The sequence below is a fragment of the Brachyistius frenatus genome, unplaced genomic scaffold (assembly GCF_029030835.1).
Source record: "Brachyistius frenatus isolate BFR_SWC_R1_liver_20210118 unplaced genomic scaffold, ASM2903083v1 Contig_9, whole genome shotgun sequence".
Lineage (NCBI taxonomy): Eukaryota > Metazoa > Chordata > Actinopteri > Embiotocidae > Brachyistius > Brachyistius frenatus.
In genome coordinates this window covers 6,207,509-6,235,377 of record NW_027210608.1, presented here as the reverse complement: position 1 = coordinate 6,235,377, position 27,869 = coordinate 6,207,509, and the positions used below count along the sequence as shown (strand labels likewise).

Here is a 27,869-nt window from a genome sequence, read left to right as displayed (position 1 = left end):
AGGAAGGTTCTCTAATGCATGACATAACATGAACAGACAGCTCAGTTAAAACATGATAACATGTCCAATAAGTCTAACTGAAAATTTTTGTACAATTTTAGGAAATTCCCTCAAGGTGTTTTCACATTCTGTGCTCACAAAATTGGGACGAATGGATATGATGGACATGAGATCATATTGATCCTGACCTTTGATCACCAAAATCTATTTGGTTCACTCACTTGTGCCAAATTTGAAGAATGTCCCTCTGGGCATTCTGAGATATCGCATTAACAACAATGGGAAAGACACGAGGTCACAGTGACCTTTGGCCATACAAATCTAATTTCTTCATCATTGAGGCCAAGTGAACATTTGTGCCAAATTTGAAGAAATTCCCTCAAGGTGTTATTGAGATATCGCATTCACAAAAACAGTACCGACGAATTGACGGAAAACCCGAACACATAATGTAGGAAGTATAAAGCTGAGTAAATATTATAGACATATATAAAACACCCCAAAACTGCCACAAGGTTGATGTCTGTTGAACTCAATAGGGCAATATTTTGTAGGCCAAAACTGCAAACAGTTCTCCTGTATACTAAATATTCCTGAAATCAATATTATATAATATTTCAGTACCAGTTCTCTATAAGGAGAAACATTCTGTAATGGTTTAAATAATGTAAATGTCATTAAAATAAATAATAATTCAGATCAGTTTCTGGTTAAGCCTGAATCTGTAAAACTGTCATGTCCATGCGATCTGTTCTGGCAGTTCATTAAAACAAGCCTTTAAACAAGCTGATCATGGGCTGTTTTGGATGAAGAGGCAAATTTATAGCCTAAAAGCATGTTTTTGTTCCTCTTTTCCCAGTCTTCCATTGTGCATGCATAATCGTGTGCAACAAAGCAGGAATAGCTGCGATATAAACACATGTAATGCAAGCAGCGAGCGCCATGCCCTCTCCCGTCCAGCCAGTCTATCAGAGTAATGACTCACCCTCCCCGTCTCTGCACTGTCACTCAAACACCATCTCTAGCCGGATTGATTCTACCAGAGGCATACCATCATACAAACACGCACACACACATATGCAGTCTCTCTCTTTCATCTGCCTGTCTGTCTTCTCTCTGTCTGTCGCCACGCCCACCTTATTTAGTGGCTTTCCCTTGTGTGGCAGATACCCTTAGCCGGAGTACAAAACCGTTTGGGGGGCGGGGACATCCGTTGCTCTCAGGACAAACCCAGGCACTATATTATACAAGGAAATGGCAAAGTGAAACCGAGAACAGCATTATTATTCCGCTAACAAATGAACTTCTCCACTCGACTCATCTGTCCTGTCCTCTTCTGTCCTCTGTCTGAGTCTCAGTATAATCTGTCCACAGACTGAAACCTGATATCACTGGCTGCATGAATTGCAGCCTGGGTCAAAAACCGCACAGAAGTCCGCTCGGTTTTGAGTGTAATGTAATCACTTTCAAGTAATTTACCTTTAAAAACAGTGATTTCCCCCACAGTCTTTAAATGAAAAGCCTCCGGCCTCTGATCTGCTAATGTAGTAAACCCTCACTTACCTCGTACAAATGACAGGAACCAAATGCTAAAAGAAATACATCCAACTTGAGTTTGACCCCTCAGTGATAGAAGGCTTTTCTTTTTCTAGCTGGTTCGAGCCATTTGTCATTCAGTGGCTTGATGAAAATGAGGACGTCGCCATGGACTTCCTCAACGGAGCACTGGAAAGGGACAAGAAAGACGGAGTGAGTACAGAATTCAATTATTATTAAATTAAACTAAATCATTTATTATATTTTTATGTAACTTTTATATTTACCAAAGCCACTTAAAACTGCTTTCTTATTAACAAAGACAGTCGGCTAAGATTGAATTTACCTTGAGAGGAGGAGGGTGGGTGGTAAAGGAAATTTCACAAAGCCAAAAACAGACTTTGCCCTGAGACATCACAAGATAGGAATATCAATGAAATTTCAATTAAAAATTTATATAAACAGATTTTCAGGGTAGAAAAAGTCACAGAAGGATATTAGGCAATAATGAGAGGAAATGTGCAAAAGCTTTACTAAATGAGTACAATATATTAATGCACTTTCCCACATGTTCGTATACGTGCGTGTTTATGTCGATCAAAATGAGGGGATATGTAACTTTCATCTCATGCATTTAACCACATATACAGAGGCCCGTAGTGTACAATTGCTCTTCTGAAGAGCTGTTTGAAACACAGCATTGTATTGTTTGTTAAAATTATCTGATGAATAAAGGTGAATACTGAAAGTATGTCTTAGAATGTGCCAAAATGAATACTCTGTAAAGGGCCAATTCACAGAGTTGACATGCCAGTGTCACCCTATACACAGCATAACAGTAGTTCAGTGTCTTTTTAAAATCAAACATCCATTCATGTGGTATCTACTCATTTTCTCAAAGATTACACATTTTTAACAGATAGCCTACATTACCAAATGTGGCTGGGAGGTTTAGAATTCACAGCTGATTGACAGTCTGGCAGGCCTAAACAAAAGATGCTATGCGTCATGGGAAGTGTTGGATCCAGGGTTCTTTTGGAGCCTGGCTCCAAAATAAGGATTAAAACTCACCAATTTTATGGAAGTGCAATACATTTAGTGGCTTGATTAGTTGTTCAAAGGTGATATACGCTGATACGTTCATTTACTGACAACATGAGAAAAATCTTTTAGCTTCCTGCTTCACACACCATACTCTGTAGAGTTAACATTCACTCAAGCTGTCAAGTGTAATGTTTGTGAATACAGATTCATTCATTAATTTAAAGTCGTCACTGGACACATTCAAAATTTAAAAACACAAATCAGCTTTCCTCTAACATATGAAGTTTATGACTTGAATTGTAGGAATTCAATTGAAAAGATTTTAATTGGATTGAAAGTTTAAAAACAAAATGTTGCCAAAGTATCAAATTACATATATATGTATAATATAGTTTTTCCAAATATTTTGACAGCACACAATAACTGATATAACAGTAAACTATATTTAACACAGCAGTAAGGTTGATTTAACACTGTCCCTCAGGTAAGTTGATACATATTGGGTCACAAGATGTGGCCTTTCTCCTTCTCAGAGGAGTTATGTTTTATGTCATATGTATGTCATATTTGAACATTTGTCATATTGAACATTTGTCATACATTCATGCTATAACTCCCACAGAGTTTCAGAGAGTTGTGTGCATCAGCTATTACCGAGTGTCATCAGCACTAAACGTCTGTGAATCGAGAATCGTGCCCTCTGCGTGATGTTGTTACAGAGTAGATATGGTACATTAATTAAACGTTCTCTTCACCGTTCTAAACAGAGTTAGGCTATTATGAAGTGCTTTTTAAGGTCTGAGATTCTTTGTATGTCTCTCTGTTTTGCTTCTCCTGTCTTTCTCCCAACCCCTCTCACCCTCTCTTTCCCGCAACAGTTCCAGCAAACCTCAGAGCACGCCCTCTTTTCCTGTTCAGTGGTGGATGTGTTCACTCAGCTAAACCAGAGTTTTGAGATTATCAAGAAGCTGGAGTGCCCGAACCCACAGGCTCTGGCTCACTTCATGTGCCGCTTTGCGAAGGTCAGGCTCTTTGGAAAGGCCTCTTGGTGAACCCTGAATACGGCTGCTGCCAGTAATAACTCCCATTTAAAGAGTTTGCTACTGATCTAAGTAGCCTGTTTGGTATATTTGTTGGGTTTATCATGATCTTGTTATTAGCTTGTGACTATTTCAAGTTTTTCAGTGAGATTTAAATTATAGAAAAGCAAACAAACTGTAATTATAAAGCTGTCTCTCTCACTCTGCAGACTATCAACAAAGTTCTTCTGCAATATGCTGCAATCGTGTCCAAGGACTTTCCTTTGCATTCAAGTAAGGAGACCGTGGTAAGTGCCCACTCAAAGTCTGCAAATGTTAATAGCAAAGGTTACATTCAGGTTTTTTTTGGTGCAAATATGGTAAGTCAGATGACGGTGTTTCTATGATAACTGTCTTGAGCAGCAGTTGGCATGGAGACTATGCACAGCCCTGCCTTTCCTTCTGTAATGCACTAAATAAAGCGTCTCTATTAACTGAGATGCAATTATTAATCTCACAGCGAATAGCTGATGGGGAGAAGCCATTGGTATTTTCTGGGCTCTCTGTCCATTGTTTAATGTGACAGATGACTAAACACGGGGGCCTTGTGAGTGGCCTAATTATCCGCACTGGTCTTTGAAGTTGAAGTGAGAGATAACGCGCAGTGTACCCGCAGAGGAGGCAGATGTTTCTTTATAATGTTGACAGGCTCATTACAACTGTTCCAGAGAAAACATGAAATGTCCCTTCCCGACATACGACTGAAAAAACAATTGATGGGAAAAAGGAAATAAGAGGCAGAGAGAGTTCCGGCACAATGATACCAAATTAGACCTGCTGTAATCTCTAAAATGTTAGACACTCTCATTTGTAGTACATGGCACACGAAACATCATAACTGTCTTTACCAAGGATGTTCTGTGTCGTTGGCACTTTCAAATATTTTCCACAAAAAAGTCACCTTGGGATGTCCGTCCACACTGATCTAAGAGGAGGACCATTACTGAAATGATGCATTTCTTCACATTAATAATGTAGGATGGACATTTTAAGAAAAAATACCATTCGATATTTGCTAGGAACTGTTATTATTCAAAGACTCGCATCCCGCTTCTGCGCCACATATGCACGCACACACTCACACGTACAGAAAGAAACACACACACACACACACACACACACACACACACACACACACACACACACACACAGATTTATTCACAGGATAAACACAATTTTAAGGCTTAAAAAATACCATCAAACTTCAAAAATATTTTCAATTCCCTGGCGCCTTTTTATGCTTTTTTAGGCATTTGGCAAACAGCTTTGGGCTGCATCACTGCCACCTCTGGGCAGTATTCACACAATATTGCCATTCGCTGGTAAATGAATGGAAAAAATGTATTTCAGGACAAGACAATAGTCACATAAACAATGACATATTTTATAATATAATAGATTATTCAAAAATTATAAAATCTGGCAGTAGACACACTTTCTCGATGAGAATCAATCACCTTATTCAAACCCCATTGGTGTAATCACTGTGAAATAACACTTTGATTTTTTTTTTCTTATCTGCAGTTTGCCTGATATCACAGCAGCCTCTGGCATTTCAACGAGACTGTGCATCCAATGAATCTGTTAGTGGACCAAACCCTAACATTTTTTTCCACCTTCTCCCGACCTAGAAATATGTTGCTGTGTGAAAGCTCCATTACTATTCAGGTTTAGAATATTTAGTCACTTCTATACAAATATGCTCATAAATCTTGTAGGGAACGACCATTATGTGTTCCTGCGGAGACACTATTGGCTGCTTTGGGGATTGAAAGATACCAATCATCCCTCCTGTGGGGTGCAGAATCATCCATTACCACTATCATAATTCTGGTCTATTGTATGCTCGTCATTTTTTCTTTTTTGGGGGCAGATAATGTACATAATATGTGACTGTCTGAAAACTCTGAAGAATTACTCTTGGTCTCCATAAAAATCTGCGTGATTAATGTCTGTCATCTGTTAAACTTGTTGTGCGGCTGAAAATCGATAACGCCAGACACATTCGGTGCAAACATTTCTCTCCTTGTTCTGTTATGTGTTGCGTTTCCCTGCTGACTGTTGATGTCGTGCAGAAACCTCGCATCTTAGTACAGATGACATGTCAGGAAATCAAAGCTGATGGATTTTACAGTTGTTACCCTCGTGATTTTTCTGACATTTTGCATTGTGTTTCCAACTGCCCGGGCTACACTTGAGCTCACAAACTGTTACAATACAATACCAATGGCTGTGAAACAGGAAGTTCAATGTAGAATGTAATTTAACATGACAGACATAGTTGTTATTTTTTAGACACGTTGGATAAAAGCAACCTAGTAATAATCGTTCTCATACTTTTACAGCCCTGCATCCTTCTCAACAACATTCAGCAGCTGCGTGTCCAACTGGAGAAGATGTTTGAGTCCATGGGAGGCAAACAGGTCTGTATTACTTAAGTATCTGTCTGCTATGTCTGTTTTGAGGCAATTCACTTCCAATTCAGATAACAAAATCGAATAAAATATATAGTAAAGTATATAGTATAATATATAGTATTTTTGCCTTATTATAAATGCATTGATGTTCCCTTCCACTGTGAGGACAAACCACAAGGTGAGCTAAAGAGTGACGTCCCCACGGCTTATAGGATCCACTGTCTTGCTAAAGGACACTTCAGCACAGCCGGTGCCAGTTAATAAGGAAACTTAAACCTCCCCTCTCAGATCAGCACTCCGCCGCTGTAAAATAAACGCTGCGTCATGATTATGTAAATGATCATTTCAGATGACATTTTCTATGAAGTGAAAGTGAATTGACCCCAACAGAGATGTGCTGTAATCCTTCCCTCAATTCTGCACTTAACCATCTAACAGGCTAATCTGACATGTAGCTCAGTTTTCTTGTATCACCTTTCCGACTTCTTCCTCTACTACTGTTCCTCCTTTGTATCCCATCACTACCCCCCCCTCCACCCCCCTCTGGTCCCTCCTGTATATAACATGTGTTGACTTAACATCTTTGTAAATATTGAGTCAAACCCTCTAAAACCTGTGTGTTGCGTTTGAGACTCTGTCGACCTGTCAGCCAGTCAGTCTAACCTGAGAAGCAGCCGCCACGGCTTCTTATGACTTACATGCATGTTTCTCTCTCTCGTTTCTAACACCTGTCTTGCCTTGCGTTTTGTCTCCTGTCGTTGTGTCTTCTTCTGTTTCCCCCCCGTTTCCTTTTTGTGCTCTCTCTCTCTGTCTCCAGGAGGAGGGGGTTGTGTCCTTCTGTAAGGTGTGTGCAATAGGACTCGTCAACACCCCCTCTCACTATTTACCAAATGATAAAAACAAAAAAAGCACGCCCCCTCCCCCGTGTGCCTCCCTGCCACCCCTCATGCTCCTCCGCTTCTCACCCCACCCCCAGCCCCTCCAGCAGCATGTGCCACAGAGCATACGGAATCTGAATTACCCATCACCCCTCTGGACAGGCTGCTCAAGCTCACCATCCCCTGCGCTCTGGAGATAGTAGCTCAAACCACTCGATCCCATCTTTATTTTTAGCTTGCCTTTTTTTTTTTTTTCCTCTGTCTGACACTTCTCTATCCATGGCTTATTTAGAAGTGTGATATTTATTTTAGTTCGTTTCCCCCCCCCCACTTTTACACCACTGAAAAGAGCAGAGTCAGAGGCTCACCAAGTCGCTGGCTGTGGTTTTGATCTTCTTCCATTCCTTGATCTGTGGCCTCAAAATGCTTCAGACAGGATTTTTCCAACTGTGTTTAATGAGCTTCTCAAATACTTACAAATCTCTCCAGCTGTGTCCTCAGCTTAGGTGCTCCCGCCACTGAACTATTTGCAGATCTAGACCTCGATCACTCTTCTATTATCATCTGAAGAATAATGACATGAGAAATCTTTACCTTCCTTCAAAAAGTCAAACGGTGAATTGCAACTGTTAATGGACAGTCAGGTATAAAGTACCTCTCTAGCCATTTGTCGTGAATGCTAATTATAAAGCCAAAGTGCATTTCAGGTGAAAGTTTTCCATTAGTTTCCTCTGCATAGCTATTCATTACGAAATAGTTCCCCATCAGCAATTAACTCCCACAGAGACAACGTAATTACCAAGAACTGTTATCATGGTGTAATAACAGAGATTAACAATAATCTCTCACAGTGACCATTTATGAAATCATCACGGACTGATCTCCCCAGATTTGCATCAGCACTGTTTGCTAATACGCCTTTCTCACTTTAGAGATGATGACGGTATATTAAACCTTTATTTGCTTGGCACCGTTAGTCATTTTGGACAAACTGTGCCGCGGAATAACACCCTGCCAGTGAGTAGATATTGCATTGTTGAAACAGGCAAAGGGAAGCAAAGCTGGCCTGCAGTTGATAGGCTGTCAGCCAAGGGAGAGTTTGTACACTCTGGAGGACTCCGGATGCCAGTCAGTGCCGAGTGAAAGCAGCTACCATGGAGGAGCCAGGTGCTGCATGAATACAAAACATCATGTTTCCTTCGTATTAAGTTTAATTAACAAAATAAGACAGGCTTTCGAGTCTTAAGTGCGCTAAATGTGTACGAATTTGTGAGGTGATGTTAATAGACATATACACATCCGAAGCTCTCCTCAGTATTATCTTCTGTAAATGGAGAATGCAGTACATCAGACACGTGATCTATTCATTGTACCCATATGAATTTATATATATAGCATTCATCATCCAGTTTTACACATGATATCCCATTTCCAGGCCAATTGAAGGCCTTATCGTTAACCTGACATTTCAAAAGAGTCATCTTTGATATTTTCAAATCACAAAACTGCCTTTTTTTTGCCGCTACCTTTAAAAGAAGGCCTTTCTATCAAGATTGCTGTTTTCAGGTGGACGTTTGACAGAAACAGCAGGAATCCTAAGGAGTCCGAATTGTTGCCTCTCAGGAGGTGACATGTGATGTGGTGAACTCACAGTGGTGTGAATTTCCTTCCCCAGCATTCCCATTAAGACACAAAAACAAACTGAGAATCTCCATTTCCGAGACTGCTGAGGTACAGATTAGAGCCCAATCTAAAACCTTCCCCAGGCCAGAGGGGTCTGATAAAATACCAAGGCCTACGGTATTTTTTTTTTTTTTGCTATCCCTTGAAAAGATGTTATCATTATTCAAACGGTAAAATAACAACTCAAACCTCTATGGGCAATTTTCCGTGACAGACAAATCTTGCATGCTGTGATCACTTCCTTTGGGGTGACAGCAGTATGAATACGTGTGCATGTGAACACACATACGCAGGTGTGTAAATCTATCTTGTCCATGCTGCAGATAGAGGCATGTCTGCAGAATAACAATGTCTATAAAAGGTTTAGTTTCCACATCCGCTTCCCAGCTGAGCCATCCGCCATTATAATGCGAGATGTGCGGCTCCATGGCTAAGCTAATCGGGTCTAATGTGACGATCTGTCATGCATGTGGTGCGGTGCCTCGGTCACACATCCATCTCAGTGCTGAGCCTCAACAACATGTGTTCTCCACCTCCATCCAAAACATCAATATTTGGACATTTGTACATGCTGAACGTTACTCACAACCACCGAGACAAACAGATACATCCAGTTGCTGTCACACAAATATACTCACGCCACGCAGCACGGCACAAATATCCAACATCCACTCATGCATTTTCTCACATTAGGTCCAAAACACCAAATGAACACAAACATGGACATATCTGCACATCCATCACATGTACATGAATATATACATATAGGGCGCTGCAGAAACCCAACACATGCTATGCATGGGCATATAAATGTTAATAATAATGTTTTTGTATGGGCTAGTTTTGAAAACTGTTTATTCATCTGCAAATATATAAATATTTAGATACATAATATGTGAATTGAAAAGGCTTGTCGTCACTGATATTAATCTACATACACTAGGATTTCCTCAAATAAAATGTAGAAATGTTGCATAACACCACGATTTTACTCCTGAAAATAAATATTGAGTCAGCGGATTTCTGGAAAAGGGCATCTGTACATACAAGGCTTTATGTATAGATGTCAGTAAGCTTTATTCCCTGAGATAAAGCTGGCAGACAGCTTTCTCTCCCCCTCTACTGTAACTTGTGTAATAGTGCACAAAAATGTCCCCTTTTGAGAGACCACTAGCTGGCTGCTTCTTTGCTGACACCATGTCTCGTGACTCGGCGAGCAGTCATCGCCGCAGCGCTCGGAGGTGAGCTGTCCATTGGTATTCAGAGCGTTGCTCGGCACAGATGGCAGGCAGAACGAGGGGGAGGCCACCAGCAAGGCAGGTTACCTCTCCTCTGTGCCTGTTGCCCCCCCCAACCCCGACACTCCCACCCCAGTCGAGGCATCCTCCAGAGATACAGAGTCCTAGTCAGTGTGGGCTAGTGTACGGGGTGTGATGATGTTGTAACTGTCTGTCTTCCGCTGACAGCTGGATGCAGAGGCCAGTGATCTGCTAAAGGAGCTGCAGAATAAACTCAACACGGTGCTGGATGAGCTCAGTGGAGTGTTCGGCTCCAGGTGAGCATTGTGTGTGTGTGTGTGTGTGTGTGTGTGTGTGTGTGTGTGTGTGTGTGTGTGTGTGTGTGTGTGTGTGTGTGTGTGTGTGTGTGTGTGTCTGTACGGTATCATTTGCAGTAGGTTAATGCCTCCACTCATGTTTTGGTCTGTTAAAGAAATTGTACAACAAGGCTGCTTTTTCATTGACAGACATGTAGTCAAAGTATAATTGGCTCGAGCTTTTGCTGCGCACCATGCTCAATGAGCACAGCGAGCTGCTAAGCATTTCAGCTTGAACAAAAGACACCCCTGCTCTTAACATCTTTTCAATAATATAATAGCAACATCGGGAGCGAGTGGCTAACTTTGACTGCTCCAGGCTAAATTATTAAAAGGATTTAAAGGATTGTTGTTGTACATCACCCAGTTTCAAGCCTGTGATCGAGGACTGCGTGAAGCAGATGAACCAGGAACTGGTTCAAATGAAAGGCTCGGCCAAAGGGAGCAACGCTGCCATGGATGCAGAGAGTGTCCTCCGGCCTCTTATGGACCTTCTGGATAAAAAGTGAGTATCTACTGAATGCGAGGGTGCAACATGTGAGGCATTTTTGTCATTTGGTCTTCAAAAGGTGCCACCCTGTCTTGCAAATTGTTTCAAAGCCATCAATCCAAGTTTGGAATCGCAAGTAACCATACGCCCAATGAATGTTGAATAAAGATCACACATGTTTAAGCACAGCAATCACAAGGCGAACAGTCGAAATACAGCACACACTATCCAAAGTAACATGCAAATAATTATGGGTAGAATTATTTGATCATGAAAATGAATTTTTTTCTGCAGCATAAATGCTCCCAGATTGAATGTTTTTTTGCCAGTCGAGCCTTGGCCTGCTTTTTTTTTTTTTCCACAATATGCTTTAGTCTCTTTGAACGCAGCTTTCGTGACCAAAAACTCTGTCTGTGAAGACAGCAACTTTACCTGTGATCACTCTATTAATCATGTCTCATCCACAGACACGATGAAGGTTGAGGAAATTGGTATATTTCTAATTTGAATTCTAGTTGAGTTCATTCGAAGCCCTCCACATACAAAAGTATAATAATCACTGCCTGAAAAGAAAGAGATGTATTATCTGGGCATGTCTATTAACTCAGCCGAGGAACTGTATTTACTGCTGTGGCATTCTTGAACAGCTTTCTTGAAAGAACTGATACGGTTCAGCTGAGCTCCGGGAATCGTTCTCAACCATTTGTCAAAGCAACATTGAGGCCAATGGGGTATTACGGGGGGGGGGGGTGAGTTCAATCCTCTTAATGATATGGAAATACCAAATCCTTCTTCCTGTCTCTGCTTGCACAATGGGATGAGATTAAAACATAAAGCTGCTGCATTTATTCTATGAATCACAGGTGTTTTTCTTTATTTAATCATATTATTTATGAAGACGTCATCATTTAAGAGCCCTCAGCCATGTTGACTCAGTTTGAGACACGTGCTTCAAGTGTTGACCTGACGAATGACCCTCTTTGCCGCTTTGCAGTCTGATGTTATTTGCCAAGATTTGTGAGAAGACAGTGCTGAAACGAGTCCTCAAAGAGCTCTGGAAAATTGTGCTGAATACCATCGAGAGAACAATCGTTCTGCCGCCGCTGAATGACCAGAATGTGAGTTTGATCAATTGTCTGTCTCTCTTCCTTTTCTCCGACTCTTTTCATCTCTCGGCTTGGCCTCCACCTCCCTCCTCTCGTCCACCTGTTTCTTTCGCATTTTCTCCATCTGTTCAGCTCCCTCATAACACACAAATTACTGTACAGGAGATGAAACAACATGGCATCTCTAAATCTTCACGCACTTTGGGGGGGGGGGGGGGGGTTCACAGCGTTAATCCTGCTGTTAGAGCTCGGTTGACATTTTTTTTTATCTCAGGAATATTTCATTTAGTCTGTTTTTTGTTGTAATCACTGGAATCCTGCAGGTTTTAAAGCTGTGAGGTCGAAGTAGTTATTCTAACATTTTCCTCTTATTGCTGTTTAGATTTTCCAAAATAACTTAGGCTACTTTAAAATCCTATTTGAGCAATGTTTATGTTTGAGATTTTGCCCCCTCATCTCGTGTTGCAGTTTATTTATCTAATCGTTTTTAATGTTCACATTCTTCAGTTGAGTGTTTATGACTTTATTTTCCTTGTGTGGGTCTTTTTTTAAAATGATCTTTTATTGAGTGAGTAAAGGTCTTAATATTTCAACACACCTTACATAATTTATGTAACTCGTATGAGTTGCTTATCTGCAAGTACCATGCAGTCAGATACACTCATGTGTAACCCGACATGCAGACGCACACGCGCACACACATATACACACACTTTAAAAAAAACTAAATAAAGACAGGGTTCCTTATTTTATGGATCCACCAAGCTTTGTAATTTGAGCTTTGTAACTTCTGAAATAGTTTTTCTTTTTTTGTCTCCTTATATCTGATTTATGTTTTCCACTTTTAAAGTGTATCTTTGCTTTTTCAGTTTTGCAATACCAATTTCATATGAACTAATGAGGAAAAAGAACTTGCCATCGAGTCGGGTATCCTTTTTTCCCGAACATTTTGACAGAGACAAAAATCCAACTTTACAAACATAAGTTCTTGAAACCCATCTTTTAGTGTTCTCCCAACAACAGTTTATCCACGTGTCCCAGTGTAGTTGAGGGTTTTGAATTTATGTTTTGTTTTTTTTATTTGCATATGTTGACAGTAATTTTTCAAAGCGAATTTTGATGTACTATTCATTACAGAATTTTCAAAATTATTGATCCTTTATCTTTTACCATTAATTCAGTTTTTCCATCCATCATTTTATAAACTGATAGCTTTGAAAATTCAATCATAATTTGAATTACGTATTGACATTACTTAAATAGATTTATAATCATCAGCAAAGACACTGAGTGTGTATTGCGTCTTATGAATTGTAATGCCATTTATTCTTTCTGTCTCATTTTGAGGGCCAGATGTTTGATTGTTAAAGGGAAGGTTATAAGAGAAAGAAAGAATTCCATTCGTACATAATTGTGCTGGTGGAGATTAGTAGATGTAGATTTTTTTTCATACAAATACATTTCACTGGAAAATCATAAACCTCTTGTACTTTATACAGATGAGCTCATTCAAGTGAGTCAAAAGCTTTTTCTGCATCAACTGCCATTAGTGTTAAATCCTTCTTTATACTTCTTTGCATGCTGTATTAAAGATATACATGTACTAGTGTTGTGTTTTTGGGGGATAAAACTGATTTAATTCTGATATTATTGGGTAAGATGTGGTCGCGTGCATATTGTATGTCATAATGGAAACATATGTGTTTCTTCCAACAGCAAGGAGCTCAGATGATCTTCAGTGCTGCCAAGGACTTGGGGCAGCTGTCCAAACTGAAGGTAATTTCTTGATTAGCCTCAGGCAGATTTTGTATATCTCAGTAATTAAACTCTATCCTGTCTGAACCCCATAGTGTCTGACTCCAAAGGGACTTCTCAGAGCTTAAGAATAAGCTTCAGTCGTAGGTGCATTACGCCTACATATACTCTCAGTTTATAATTATGTTGGACATGGATTATGTAATATATTGTAAACAGTACATCAGCCTGAAATTAAGACAGAAACCACAGAGCTTCACTTCATTCACTGCTTGTGTCGCTGGACAGAAATGTAATTAAATGACAACATTTCATTTCACATGCAACAAAAAATAAAAATAGATATATCATTCAAAAACAAAGTCCTGCAAGATAATGAAGTGCTTTGGCGTTGCACATTACAGCTCTGTGCAATATAACTAAGCAGGTTTCTAATTGCTGATGTGACTGGAGGATGTTTAATCCCTGGAGCTCTGTGTGGTGAGGCATTGGGACGGATCAGTGGCTACACTGTGGTTTCAAGAACAACTCTGGTGTGACAGTACCTCTGAGTCTGAGAGGTATTTAGTTATTAGTCACCGGGGGTGCAAAAGTACCGGTATACTTACTGTATGTATATATCACCCTGCTGATTTGTTCATGTTCGTGTTTGTGTGGGACTGTCACATGTCCTTTGAGGCAACATCTGGATGCTGATCATCAGTACGCAGTTGGGTGTGTTTCTGTCCCTCTCCCCAAGCATTAAAGAGCTTTATCATCCTCTTGTTATTAATGATTGTGACAGATCATCTTCAGCGCATCTAATTCTGTCACGTAATCCAGTGTACATTCTGTGATTCGAGTTTATTGTGTTGTTTTCTGTGCCTGGTTAAAATCAGTTAAATCCATAACTAATTTAAATTAATTTAATTCTATCTTTTCTTTTCTATTCCATTCTGTTCTATTAATATAGTAACACATGTATATAACCGGATTTACCACTCGATCTAACATGCAAAACAAATACTACAAATTCCTATCCCAGTGCTGTGACCTTTGACTCGTGAAATGGCATAGATTCATTGGGACAGCAGAAGAGCTACTGGGGCTGATATGTTGTTTGTCTGTAACACATAATGATGTGTACAGGACCACCATTAAACAAATCCCATGCTGATCTCTACGCAGCGCTAATCTGTCTAAGCAAATATGTTACAAGAGGTAGTTTGTGGTGTGTTACCAGTGTTCCCTCCTGGATTTGGTTGGAAGATAACAACTTCTTTAAAGGAATATACAATTTTACGTGTACAAGTATTGATGTTAGAATTCAAAAGGGAAAACTTTTCAAAGTCAAAGTCAAAATTAATCGAGAAAAATAGTCAAAAAAAATCAAGTCTATCAAACTCAGAGGCATTTTTAGGTCAATTAATAAGGACAATGTCTGTATTAGCATTTCTTTTGGCCTTTTTTGGCACTCGCCATGACAAGGGGAGATTGCTGGAACAGACGCAATGCAAATCTGGACCCAGCACAATTTTAGCATCAACATCACAATGTTGAGTAAAACCTTTTTCTTTTCACACAAGCTTGCTATATGTTTTTAAAACAGATTTATCGTTGATTAAACCTAAACCATACCCTGATTACCTTGTGTGTTTTATTTTACAGGTGGGGTGTGCATTTTCACCTTTTTCATGCATCCTCCTGTGTTCATGCTGATTAAGCTCATGTAAAACTTCACAGACTTGTAAACACACGGGAGACCAGACACAGGAAACTTTTCAGATTAAAACCAACAGTTGAAGTAGTGTTTGCAGCAGTGATGTAGTTTCTTCAAAGCCCTGTTTCATAAAACATTAATGCCATTTTGTCTAAACCGTGGAAGAGAAACACCTGGGAAATAAGGCATTGCCAGAAGTTATTTACTGTAATCAATTCACAGATCAGGAAAGCTCCAATTAGAATTGACAAAAAACATTTTTCATGATTAAAATAGATTTTTAGAGTGCTGGTGGGAGACAGCAAAGCCCACATTTATCACACACTCTGCTTTAAATAACTGCAGCTACTTCTGTTTTCTAAAAATGCTCTATATCCTGAGTGCTATGGCTCACCTAAGGCCATTACCATTACGCTGTAGAAGCATCTTCAAATTTTGAGTGTCTGTGTGACTTGCAATGCGGTTTTGTCGACTACAGAGTATCTCACTTTCTCTGGTGTCTCTCCAGGAGCATGTCATTCGAGAGGAAGCCAGAAGTCTGACACCACGCCAGTGTGCAGCCATGGACCTTGTGCTTCCCACCATCAAGGTGCGTTTTTGTTGATGATACTGTTGGCCAAACAGAACGGCTAAACTTGACCTTTAAAAGCGCAGCAGATGCACATACTAGAGCAGAAATATGCAAATGAAATTAATGAGCATATTGTGAATCAAAGACACAAAAAGTGTCTGTGTAGAGCCTGGATTTCTGTGCTGGTCCAGTTCCATCTGAGGAATGTAATTAATATCCAGGAATATTGAAAGATCCCAAACCGTCTTCACGAAATGAAACTGTGAAGTACAGCATTTGACTATACTGCCATACCACTACTTTTTTTTTAGATAGATATGAGCAAATTTCAAACCCAAGGGACAAAAGGAGAGTTATGGTGAGGAGTCACTTGGGGAATGCTGCATCATAAAGTGAAGAGAAAACTAATTGATTTTGCTGTTACCAAGGAAACTACCTGCAGGCTTAGATCAATCACATTGCTGGAATCCTTTCATCAGCATTCCAATGAGAACAGTCATTTAACATAGTTAAGTTCTGCAGATTGGACTGATCAGATGAAGAGATGCTCTGCAGAGGATTGGTTGCATCATATCTGCAATCGAAAAAAGACATAGACGGGAGAGATGCTCTATATATTATGCTACAAATGAATGTGACCTCAAAGGTAGGTTACATATTGTATTTCAAAGTCAAACCTAGAAATACAGGATTCAGATTTTTACAAGAAAGTAAATAAACAATAAAATAAACCATTCCTGCTTTCATTAAAAAGTGAACTCACATTACACATATATTTGACCATCAACGCATATATGGATTAACCTACCGAAAATACAGACTGAACTTTCAACCTATGAAAACTAATGGGCAAATGCACTGGCCCTTTGAAAAGTCCACATGTAACAAAGCAGTCCATTTGACAGATTCCCAATAATGCTTCTACATCCCTTTCTTTGAATGCTGACCTTCGAGTGATTGTAGACAATAGCTGTTTCAGCTCTCCTCAGATTTATATTTGATGTACTAAACAACATTGTACATGTATGGATGTAGTACATCTCAGAGTAGATGCCATTTGTTTCTCCAAGAATGTATTAAAAAAGTACAAAGACCCATATAATCTAAATCAACTACTGACAGATGTAAGTATAACATAAATCTTATCTGTATGGATGATTCACTTTTTCATGTCAATTTATCAAAGACCAATCAAGGGCAGCGTGTAACGTTACATAATTCACAACAAGATGTAACCTCAAGGATTGAGAATAAGAAAAGAAATGCGAAAATGAGACACATTATTAAAAGAACATAAAGATCAAAGAAACTGAAAGATATGTGGAAGGATATAAGAATGAACAGGGGGAAGGTAAAAAGGGAAAGATAAGAAAAAAAGATTTGTTGGAAGGCAATCTTGCAGGCGGCAGGGTGATGTTTTGAGCATGCGGGCTGACTCTGGTCTTTTTGCCAGAGGAAGAGCAGCCTTGCAGCCTAGAAGTAACACTGAGGGCACGTTCCAATGTGAGGCAACACTATCCTTGAACGGTACACTTTCTGGTATCAGTCACGATGCCGGGGTGATTAGAGTGGTATTTTCTGTATGAATAAACATCAGCTACAACACACGTGATTAACAATAACTTTGCTAACTAAGTTTGCGACTGCAAAATGAGACAAAACTGCTGAAGACACACTGACACACTCTGACGTTATGTTGGGAATTCTTGAAGAGGGGCAAGTTAACCTATTATAATAAAATTTTTAAAATGAAAAACAAATTATTTTTGGGTCTTATAATGTCATTTTAGCTAATCCAATTTGCATTTGGATGTGTGTTATATAAATTGCAGCTTTATCATCACTTACAGTGAGCTTAGCCTTGTCGCCATGCTCATTTGTGACAAAAAGCATAAACCCGTGTTCATAAAATATATTTATTGTTTGCTGTAGGCTATTTAATGGATTAAACATGTGCAGTTTCCCTTTGTGTGTAAGTGATTTTATTTTCTTTCTATTGGTGAACTCCACCCATGACTCAACCCTTGCATGCCAGATTACGTATAGTTCACGAGGGACACATGTCGGTCAAATGGAACGGAAAAATGTTATGACTCATAAGTCACTGGTGTTGGAAGAAAATACTGCCCCTCATTGTGCTGAGTTACTGCCAAGTACTGACCTAACATCATATTAGGTCAGTACTTTGCCAACACCTTCTCCACTGGGGTGTCCCTCCGTGTCTGATTAAAATGGTGCGGCTAAGATGTCACTTGGCAGCTTCATAAATATACACATATATCTTATTTACTACTACATTTTTTCATCTATTTATCATTTAAGGATATGAAATGAGTGTGTACCAACTCTTTCACTTGTATCCTGTCAGCAAACCCTCTGCTAACACTATAAACACCCTGACAGAAATGTTCTTTTGTCCCTGTAATGATCATGTTTTACGGAAAAGAGCTAGATAAACAGATCTGCTCAAAAAGAAAGCTTAATTTCTTAATAAGATGTGTCCATGGTAAATGCCTGGTAATTAGCTACAAAAGTAGTTATTACTGCTGTCTCTGGCCTGGTCTCCTGCTTGTAAAATGTATACTGTCCATATAATCCTAGGTTGTTTCTCTGCCAACTTTAACTTGTGTGTTATTAATTTAACACTAGTTTCCTTCCTGGACTTGAAATTTTATTTTGAAAATGTATAAATATGCCCTGGTCTGTCTTCTTTTCTTGTAGCAATACTTCCATGCTGGAGGAAATGGGCTGAAGAAAACCTTCCTTGAAAAGAGCCCTGATATGAAGTCCCTCAAATATGCTCTCAGCCTTTACACTCAACCTACAGATGCCTTGATCAAGAAATATATATGCACCCAAACCTCTCAAGGTAAGGAGCTAGCCACCGTCAGGCTCAATTAGGTTTGGGTTGGGGAGGGAGGGAAGTTACTCCGGCATTCAGATACTGAAAAACCTTTGGGCTCAGAACTGTTTGACTGTGTCAATGAAAAAGATGTCTCACCGGGCGGGTTCAGACTCAAAGAAACCTTTTATGAAAGGACGGTGAAGGTGGTTAAAAAGGTGTGAAAAAAAAGTACATACTATCGTAGAGCCACATTTTAGCACTTTTTCTAAGGCAGCAGTGAATAAACATATTCTAATTAAACTTGATAAACTCTGCTAGTAAAATGGTTTATTCATAGTGTATATTGTTGCTGCTCTTCAAAGTTTATATCTAACATGTCTGCAGCCTTTCAGCCATGAGATCATGTGCTTTTTATAAAATGAAAGCCTTACATCTTCCACTTCACTCTCAGCTTTGATTGCCATTTAGAATGGATTGAAAGTACTGCGACTCCAGTCCTGACCTGTTTTAACCTCCACAGTGTGCTGTGTTCCCATCAGGCTTAGCTCCACTCACATGACTATGTATCTTCTGAACATCCCTGTGTGTTAGTTTATGTTCTTTAGGCGTTCATATGCGGCGGACATCGCAGTAATTGCGTCTATCCTCTCACTGTATAAGTAATTTGTCTATTTCACTGTAAATAAAGAAAGAAAGCCAAACAAATAAGCAAAGTTATTTGTGGCCTCTTCACCCCATACGCTTAAGGGCTGGATTGCTCTTGTGCTCTTCCCCCCCCTTGCTCATTAAAACGCTACCATGACCAATGTATAAGAAACACTGTATATGTAGTGTACATCTAGAAATTCCCTTTTGTGTTCTCTGCTCGCTCTTTCTCTCCATCATCACTGACCCACTTTCTTTATGTGTTGTTGACTCATTCATCTGTCTTTATGTGCAACTTTTTCCCATCTCCCTCTGTAACAAGGCGGAAATACCTCCAGGTGTCCGGAGAGACTCGAGAGGGAATTCAGCCCAGCAGGGCGTAGAAGCTTTAAGCTCCTGGTTGCCTCAGTGTGTTCAGCCTTGCAGAACGCTGCATAGGCAGGCAGTAGGAAATAGAAAGGCTGTAGGAGAAAGCCAGGCAGCCAGCAGGGCAACCAGCATTGCCGCTCTCGCTGACTGGCAGATGGGCATATATGCAGTGTTTCACTGTGCTATTTTGAGATTTCTCAATGTGTTTCTCCTCTTCCTCTCGCTCTACATCTCTCATCCCATTACAACCCCCTCCCTTAGTTTCACACCATGTGGTCGCTTGTCACCTGAGGTGATCTAATGTGATGTCTATAGGAGCCTGGTCACACTTGGCATTACGATGCACCCAGGGTGATCTGATTACAAGTAGACAGCTCGAGGTACAGATGTGAATGCACCGAAGATGTGTTGAGGATGCATTCAGACCCAATCGCTTCGGAAACAATCAGGTGGTTTGGGCTGCACATGGCCACATTTGTTTAATCTGTATGTATGTGAATGTGTCCTGGGCCAAGTCACAGGACCCCCTTTTAGCCGCCGTCCTTTGTGTAAGAGGAAGTATGGGCTGATTTGTACGTCAATGGTGTCATATTAGTGTTTCAAAGAAAAATGTAAAAATAAATTGAATTTCTTCGCTAAATACATCGGTGCTTCCCGCTGGTTAAAAACAGCAATATATATGGTCTTAGCAAACAGAAATAATATGATTATCTGAATATAGAGAGGGGAAGTGAGATCCCACCACAAGCGTACACTTGAGACTCACCCATTCTAATGCCATGTGTGAACCGAAATACTTAGAGCTGTCTATTTGTTATCGAATCACTCAAGATACATGTTAATGCCAGCTGTGAACAGGGTCAAAGTGGAAGTAGTGAGGTGGTTGATGTGCATTAGGTCAGTGAACAGTGAGGAGATATGCTGATGCTTGAGGTATCACAGTGAACATCATTAATCTCCAACCCCTTTGTACTGACAGCAACATATTCAGGCCACGGTATGTACTAATTTATTCCTGCCAAGTGTGTTCCTCAAAGCATATGTGTCTCTCTGTTTGTTAAGGAGCAGGCTGAAGCTCTATAGCTGCTTTATGTCTCAGTGGAAATACAAATAATTGGAAATACATTGGTGGAAATACATTTAATTATATTTACAGTAATTTCACATGAGGACTTTGCAGTTTTTTGCTTATAAAGTAGTTTTCTGTCGATTTGTCTCTCAGTGTGGCCTGAAGGTAACATCTTCGACAGAAGAAGGAATTTTGTGAATTAGAGAGCAAGTCTGCGACAATTAATGCCAACTCATTTCTTATCTGTTAGTTCCTTTTTGTTTGCATTTGCGTCACTTAATCCACTGACCCCACTCTCTGCCCACTTTGTTCTATCTATCTTTCTTTTATCTTCTTTGTGGACCATTTTATTTCAGCTCGGCTCTTCTCTCTCTCCCTCAAACTGCCCGTTCCGGTGTCTGCTGTGTGTACATCTGTTTACTCCCACATAGAGGCACTAACTGACTCCCATCAGAAAAACGTACAGATTCTATTAACCTACAATATTATTTCAGCCAATAGCTGAATTAAATGTGCAGTGGCATTGCTCCATTAATTTCCGGCAAGTCCAGGGCTTAATTGTGCAGCAGCAATGTTTTCCTGCCCTCCCCCAGCCTCTCAGGACATCAGTACAATAAATTTCCAGGCTTGTTTCTTCATTACCAGCTATAATGGGCACTGCATGTTTGGCACTTATTGATTAGCTATTGGATGAGCATGCTCCTTCATCAACCTCACCAGCACTTGCTTTCCAATGCTCAACATCTGTTTGTCCTGGGTTGAGTGAAACATGAGGCAGCTGAAACGGGCATCAGACAAAGTGAGACACACGGTCAGCGATCCATTCTAGTTGCTTGTGCCCATGTGATTGAAACTGTAACGACGACGTAACTGCGCGGGGTGACGGCCGGAAGGGTCCGTCTTCCTTTACACTCATGTTGTTCACCCTTGTGCCCTCTCTACTGTACCTTCTGTCTGATACGATGTTTTCAGCTGAACAGTTTGATGATTTCATCATGTAGAACATTATTTATTTAGTGGATCTCTTCACACCATCTGCCTCTTCTATGGCTTTCAAACCCGACAGATTATTTCATGTTTCTCTTTCTTTGTCCCATGTTGTTGTTCTTGTTTAGCCTGTAGCTAAAGGAAACCCTGGCTTTGCTCGCTTCTGGGACGCTATGGGGGTGAAATCAAGTCTACTCCCCCACTGTTTTTCTTAGGTTTTGTTTTTCAGCTCTGGCACACACAGAGGTGTTTATACACAGCTTTTTTGGATCAATTTCAGGATGGAAAAAAAGCTGCATCCACAGTTTTGGATTCTGTCCTTGCATCCTCTCTCTTATTTCTGGTCCTTGATCTATTTCCCTCCCTGGCTTCCTCTCTGACTCTCCTCCGATCGCTCTGATTTTCATGACACCTCTTTGCAATTCTCCTGTTGCTGTTTTGGTGTGCGTCCAGGTCAGTCATCCAATGGATCGGTGGGGGAGGTGTCGATGCAAGTGAACCTCATCTCTCACCCTGGCACTGGAGAGCACAAAGTCAGCGTGAAGGGTGAGCTTTTTCCGACACTCAAACCTGCTTTTCATCATTTCTATTCAAATGTATTCACACCTGAAACTGTTCAGACTCAGTTGTATTCGCGGCAATAAAGCTGCTGGAGTGAGGATCAGCACCATTAATGGATATTTTTGGAACGCCTTCACAGACAGAAAAAAGGGAAATTAACGTCTTATTAATTGCTGATGACATAATTCAAAAGAAAAACCCCAACATCACTGAGATTGCCCTAGTTTTTTGTTGTTCTTATTGTTCTTACTGAGGCTGTATAGCACTTTTGGTTTATACATTTGAGTACACCTATATTTTTATTGTCTGTATTTTTGTCATAAAGTTATCATAGAAGCATAGATTTATGGAGTTGATGTAGGTCTGCTGGTTGTTTAACGACTTTGGTGCAGACTGAAATATCTGAACAAGTGTTTGCCCTGATATTTGGTACAAGACATTCACGTTTCCCAGAGGACCAATCTTTGATAACTTTGATGATCGTCTGACTTTTCCTCTCGTGCCGCCAATGTCTTAATAATTGAATTCGAGATGTGATGAAATTTGTTAGAGATAATAGTGAAACATCGTTACACTGCAAAACCAATAGAATTCCCATTAGCCTCAGCAGTACTTTCTGTTAAATGCTATTTCACACCTAATATTAGCATGTTCGCATTTTCATTTCAATCATGATAGCATAGATCAGACCAGCACTGCGTCATCCAGACGAGGCTCTCACTTCTGGGGGGAAACAATCCCGCATACTGCACTGACGGCAACGGTGAGCCAGAGGGAGTTGAGACTTTTCTCCAAACTTTGATTTAAAAGTAACTGGTTTAAATAATAACGCCATGCTGAAGAGTTACTGTGTAGTTAGTTGCACCAACAATAATGTGGAAAAACGTCCTAAAAACGATCCTGATGGAAGGGCTTTATGGCAGCACCAAGCTATATGAAGGGAAGACAACCAGACGCTGTGGATTATAATGGAGCTCGTCAGCTGTCAGAGCCCAGTGATAACGTTAGCTAGAATACTATTTGTAGAGCATGGCTGAAAAGTAAAACAGGAGACTGAAGGGACGACCGAAGGGGGAGCAAATTTAACATTTTGATCTATGTAGCGTGTTCCACGGAAGGCAGAGTGGACATATGTGTACTGGACATGGTGTGTTTGAGTCATTTATGTACTAATTCAACTCTAGTTTGGTTTTGTACCGCTATTTTACATTAAAGTCTATGGCGAGGGTCACCTGTTTCCCCCCAAAAGGGGACGAGGACTTGCTGCAAGCCAAAGTTCCTGTCTGTGCTGGTCTGATCTATGCTAATTTTAGCATTTAGCTCAAAGCACCTCAGTGCTTAAGTGCAGACTCACGGAGCTGCAACAGTGACATCTCTAAACTTCTCCAACTGGGATTAAATATGTCTGATACACCAACTTCATTTCAAGTACAAATGATTGCATTTACTTGTTAAGCTTCAAACTTGTTTGTGTACGTAAAAGCCTGATTTGGAAAAAAAAAAAAAAAAAAGTTAGTTCTGTAAGAAAAGTGTGGATTGTCATCCTTGTTTAAATGGGTTTGACTATTTTTTTTTTTTTTTAACTCTGTTATAATCCCAAATTTTGGGATTTTTAATTTTCAATAACAAAAATTTGGCTCAACTAAAGACATCCCCCACATAGCTGCAATAATATCCATTCCACCTCCCTCCAGCAGCACCAGATGCACTACAGCTGGTAAACAGCTATAATCAGTGACAGCAGTAACGTGACAATGTGATTGGCAGTGAGGTTACTGTGGCAATCATATACACGTGTTTGCTATTAAAGGAAAATCCATGATTACAGGACGAACAGCTGCAGTTTTGTGTTTCTGCATATCCCAGAATTACCTTTGGAATCGAAAACAGAACGAAATCTAAAAGTTCAAATGCATCTTTTGCGGCGGCACTCTGCCGCTGCACTGCTGAAGCCGCCGTGTCAATCAGTATCTCCTGTCTCCTTCATGGCAAATTTGTCTCTTGTACACTTTTTAAATGTCAGTGCATAATGGTGAGTCTGGAAAGAAATCTTTGCGGTGCAATTCAGAGAATCTAACACTTTAAGATGCGTACCATTAATGTTCCAGATAACAGGAACTGCTATCAGGCTCTGTTGTACTTGCTTTCACAGTATCTCAGCATAATATTACATTTCCTACATTTAGCCAGTTATCTGTAGGAATGAGACAAACACACTCAAAACAGAAAATAAGGCCAGGAATACAGCCTTTTATTATTAGTCTTAGACATGAATTTTGCTTTACTTTCTTTTAAACCATATCTACAACATAATCAGCAAGATTATTATTTTCCCTGCTGTTCTCAGTGGTCGCAGTGAACAACCTCACCTGGCAGACGAACGCCATGTTCCGACCATTTGTAGAGGTCAACGCCGTGGGCCCACACCTGGCTGACAAGAAGCGCAAATTCAGCACCAAGACCAAGAATAACAATTGGTCACCAAAGTACAATGAAACATTCCAATAGTGAGTATTGTAAAATGCTATTTCTTTAGCCACACTTTTGTTTTTTCTGCAACACAGCTGAAGAAATTCAACTGACTACTGTAGCATCCTTGTCCTCTCTTCGACACTCTGCGCCAAGTCACACAGCCAATCGGATCTTAAACTGAGTTGTAGCAGCACCAGTGTGATCAGCACTGTCTGAATATTTTTTCCACTCCTGGCTTTGTCTTTTGAATTTTAAGAAGTCAGTAAGTTGCTGGAGATAATTGGAAAACAGACTAAAAACAAAGCTGCCTGAGGGTAATGGCTCATTTGAATAAAAACATGTATTTCACAGGCAAAACATGATTGAACTCTCTCATCATAGCCACACATTCAATATCAGGCTTTTTGCTGGGGAAATGTCTGACACCTTAGATTCAGCTGCAAATAAAGCTGAATGTCAGGGTCCAAAAAGCAGCTGGTCGGGACTCATGTATGAGACTCTGGCCTTTTTAGTAAGTTTAAATAATAAAATAGAGTTCATCGGTGACTTACAACTTAATTGTCAGCAAATGTACATTCTTTTTTTTTTTTTACAATGTATGTTAGCTATTTCAAAAGTAGTAAATTCTACTCTCTTCTAATTTTGCAATACGTAAACATGTTTGAACTCTGGAGTTTCACCTCTGATCTCTCCACGTCATTTCTCTCAGTGTTCTGAGTAACGAACACGGTCCGGAGTCCTACGAGCTGCACATCTCCGTGAAGGACTACTGCTTCGCCCGCGAGGACCGCATCATCGGCATGACAGTCATCCAGCTCCGAGAGCTGGCGGACACGGGCAACTGCTCCGCCTGCTACCCGCTGGTGAAGAGCATCTGCATGGACGAAACGGGCCTCACCATCATGAGGATACTCTCTCAAAGGACCCACGACGAGGTGGCCAAAGAGTTTGTGCGTCTCAAGACAGACACACGCTCGACGGAGGAAGTGTCATAGTGTGGCGCGGGAATGCCGTATTAAAAGAGTTGTGTTGTCTTCAGTGAGAGATAGAGAGGAAAAGATGGAGTAAAAGAAAAAGCGGTAGCAACAGTTGTTCTTTCGCGATAGAGACGGGAAACAGCAGGAGAACGAGTTTGTCCCAAAGACAAGCGGAGGAAGCCCAAATGTGGCGAGGCAGCAAGAGGGACAGAGAGAGAGAGTTGTGTTTGTTTGTTTGTTTTTGTGCATGTGCGTAAAACATCTGTTGGAATGTTCATTTTAAAACTACAGTATGTACAAGTGTTTACTTACCGTATGCTTACTATTAAGTACTATATTCTACGAGTTATGTTAATGAGACATGATATCTTTTGTACAACATTTAGTCTTTTTGAACAGAGATTTGTTCCAATAAAGTGCCAAACCAGTGGAAAAAAAGAACAAAATCAACGTATATGAATTATGGTGAACTTAGTATGTTTGAAATTTGCTCGATTATTTTGTCCGGTGTAAGTCATTTTCTGACCGTGTGGCGTTTTGATTGTTGCAGAGTCGTTCATTTTGCACCCTCGTTTTTTGGCTTCACGTTCTTCCACACAGCACTGTTGTGCATGTCCTCTTCTCGGTCATGTCTCTCCCATGATTCCACGGTGACCGCCGAGCAGGGTCCTGTCCCCTTGCCTTCAAACTGTTTGTATTTTAAGTCGACCTGAAAATAGACCATGTTTTTTTAAATGGCGATGACTGCTATGTAAACCTTCATAGGTGTTTGTAATTTTATAACCATGACAACAATGACGACAGCCTCCAGTGCTAACAGTCTTAGTAGAAAGGATGGAAATGTTTTCTTTTTCTTTGGCTTTTTGTTGTTTCGTTTCAGCCGTCGGCTTCCAGCCTTTCTGAATGACCACTGTGAACATGAGCTTTGGAAGGCAAGCTTACATGACATTGCTGACAGTTTGATATTATTGTTTCATATTTTTCCGATAACTTTGTTCCTGATAAACTGCCAAAGTTATATAAAATATTTGTACAAAAGCAATCCATTACATGTATGAAGATATATATGTACATGTGATCTATTACTTTTTCAATGCTTAATATTTGATTGTTGATAAGGTGGTACTAAGATTTTATTTTTTTTATTTCCTGTGAAGCTGTTAACCAATATGAAAGTTGCACATGTTACTTTACACATTAGTTAGATCAGCTTCTGTCATTGGAATTATTTTTCTTCATAAAGGAAAGAGTCTAACATTTGGTAAATATGCAACATTCCTATGTATTGCACTGATGGCGAATTGTATGTCATGTAAATATATTTAGTGAGATATTGTACAAAAGTCTACTTTTCTTCTATGTGCATAAAGTATGTGCAAATGTGTTAAAACACCCGGGTCATTTTGAACAACTGTCCTGCAAGCTTCCCTTTCATTTTTGAGGATCTTTATAACTGAAGCTCCTAGTTCAGTGAAGGATGAACCTGGCAGCGACTATTCATCGAAGCACCTGATTCCTTGTATTTTGTGTCGAGCTTTGTGCTCCCGTGTAGGTTCACTGTGGTGACAACCAGTTGTACCACCAAATCAATGTAGCAAAGATTTTTTGCCATTTTTACTCCGTACATTTTGCTTCCTTGTAAAAACCACATTACCCAGGATGCAACTCAACTGCCAAATATGACTCAGGTGTGTGTGCTAGTGGCAGGTAATGCAGCCTGGAGCCGCTTGCCTAAAGCCGAGGTGAGTTGCAGGCAGGTGAGCTCACTTCTTTCTTAATCTGCACCCCAAGATTTTTTACATTTTCAGACCTGTAGCCTTCAACTCCAACCGGCATTGTAGAGACGAAAATCACAAATCCGTTTGCTGATTCATGTCATGGTCACAGAGCCAAGTCATGCTAAGCCGTTCACCACGGTTTCCACAGCTGTCTTTAGTTCAGCAGTAGCTGCGTTCAGTCTTTTGCTTGTCCAGCCTGTTATGTTCAGTTTGGTAAAGAACTATGTTTATATGTAAGGAGATTCATACCAGTTAATTTGTTGATAGCTCGGCAGCCTACTTCATCAGATTTAGGTAACATACTGTGTCATGTC

The 27,869-nt window shown here is 40.2% G+C and overlaps 1 protein-coding gene across 3 annotated transcripts in view; it reads left to right on the top strand.

The window, feature by feature from the left end:
• LOC138616290 (protein unc-13 homolog C) overlaps positions 1–27,193 on the top strand; it is a 106,943-nt gene extending 79,750 nt beyond the window's left edge. For 2 of the 3 annotated variants that reach the window (XM_069690499.1, XM_069690500.1), the window contains exons 20-32: positions 1,653–1,749; positions 3,459–3,602; positions 3,830–3,907; positions 6,005–6,082; positions 10,104–10,192; positions 10,599–10,736; positions 11,716–11,839; positions 13,544–13,603; positions 15,790–15,870; positions 18,574–18,721; positions 22,221–22,313; positions 24,676–24,835; positions 25,510–27,193. In XM_069690499.1, coding sequence (XP_069546600.1) covers positions 1,653–1,749; positions 3,459–3,602; positions 3,830–3,907; positions 6,005–6,082; positions 10,104–10,192; positions 10,599–10,736; positions 11,716–11,839; positions 13,544–13,603; positions 15,790–15,870; positions 18,574–18,721; positions 22,221–22,313; positions 24,676–24,835; positions 25,510–25,795 — 1,576 coding nt within the window. In that variant the 3' untranslated portion in view covers positions 25,796–27,193. Of the gene's footprint in view, positions 1–1,652; positions 1,750–3,458; positions 3,603–3,829; positions 3,908–6,004; positions 6,083–6,893; positions 6,921–10,103; positions 10,193–10,598; positions 10,737–11,715; positions 11,840–13,543; positions 13,604–15,789; positions 15,871–18,573; positions 18,722–22,220; positions 22,314–24,675; positions 24,836–25,509 lie in introns of all 3 variants that reach the window. The other variant, XM_069690497.1, reaches the window with a different exon arrangement.
• Positions 27,194–27,869: the final 676 nt, after the last annotated feature.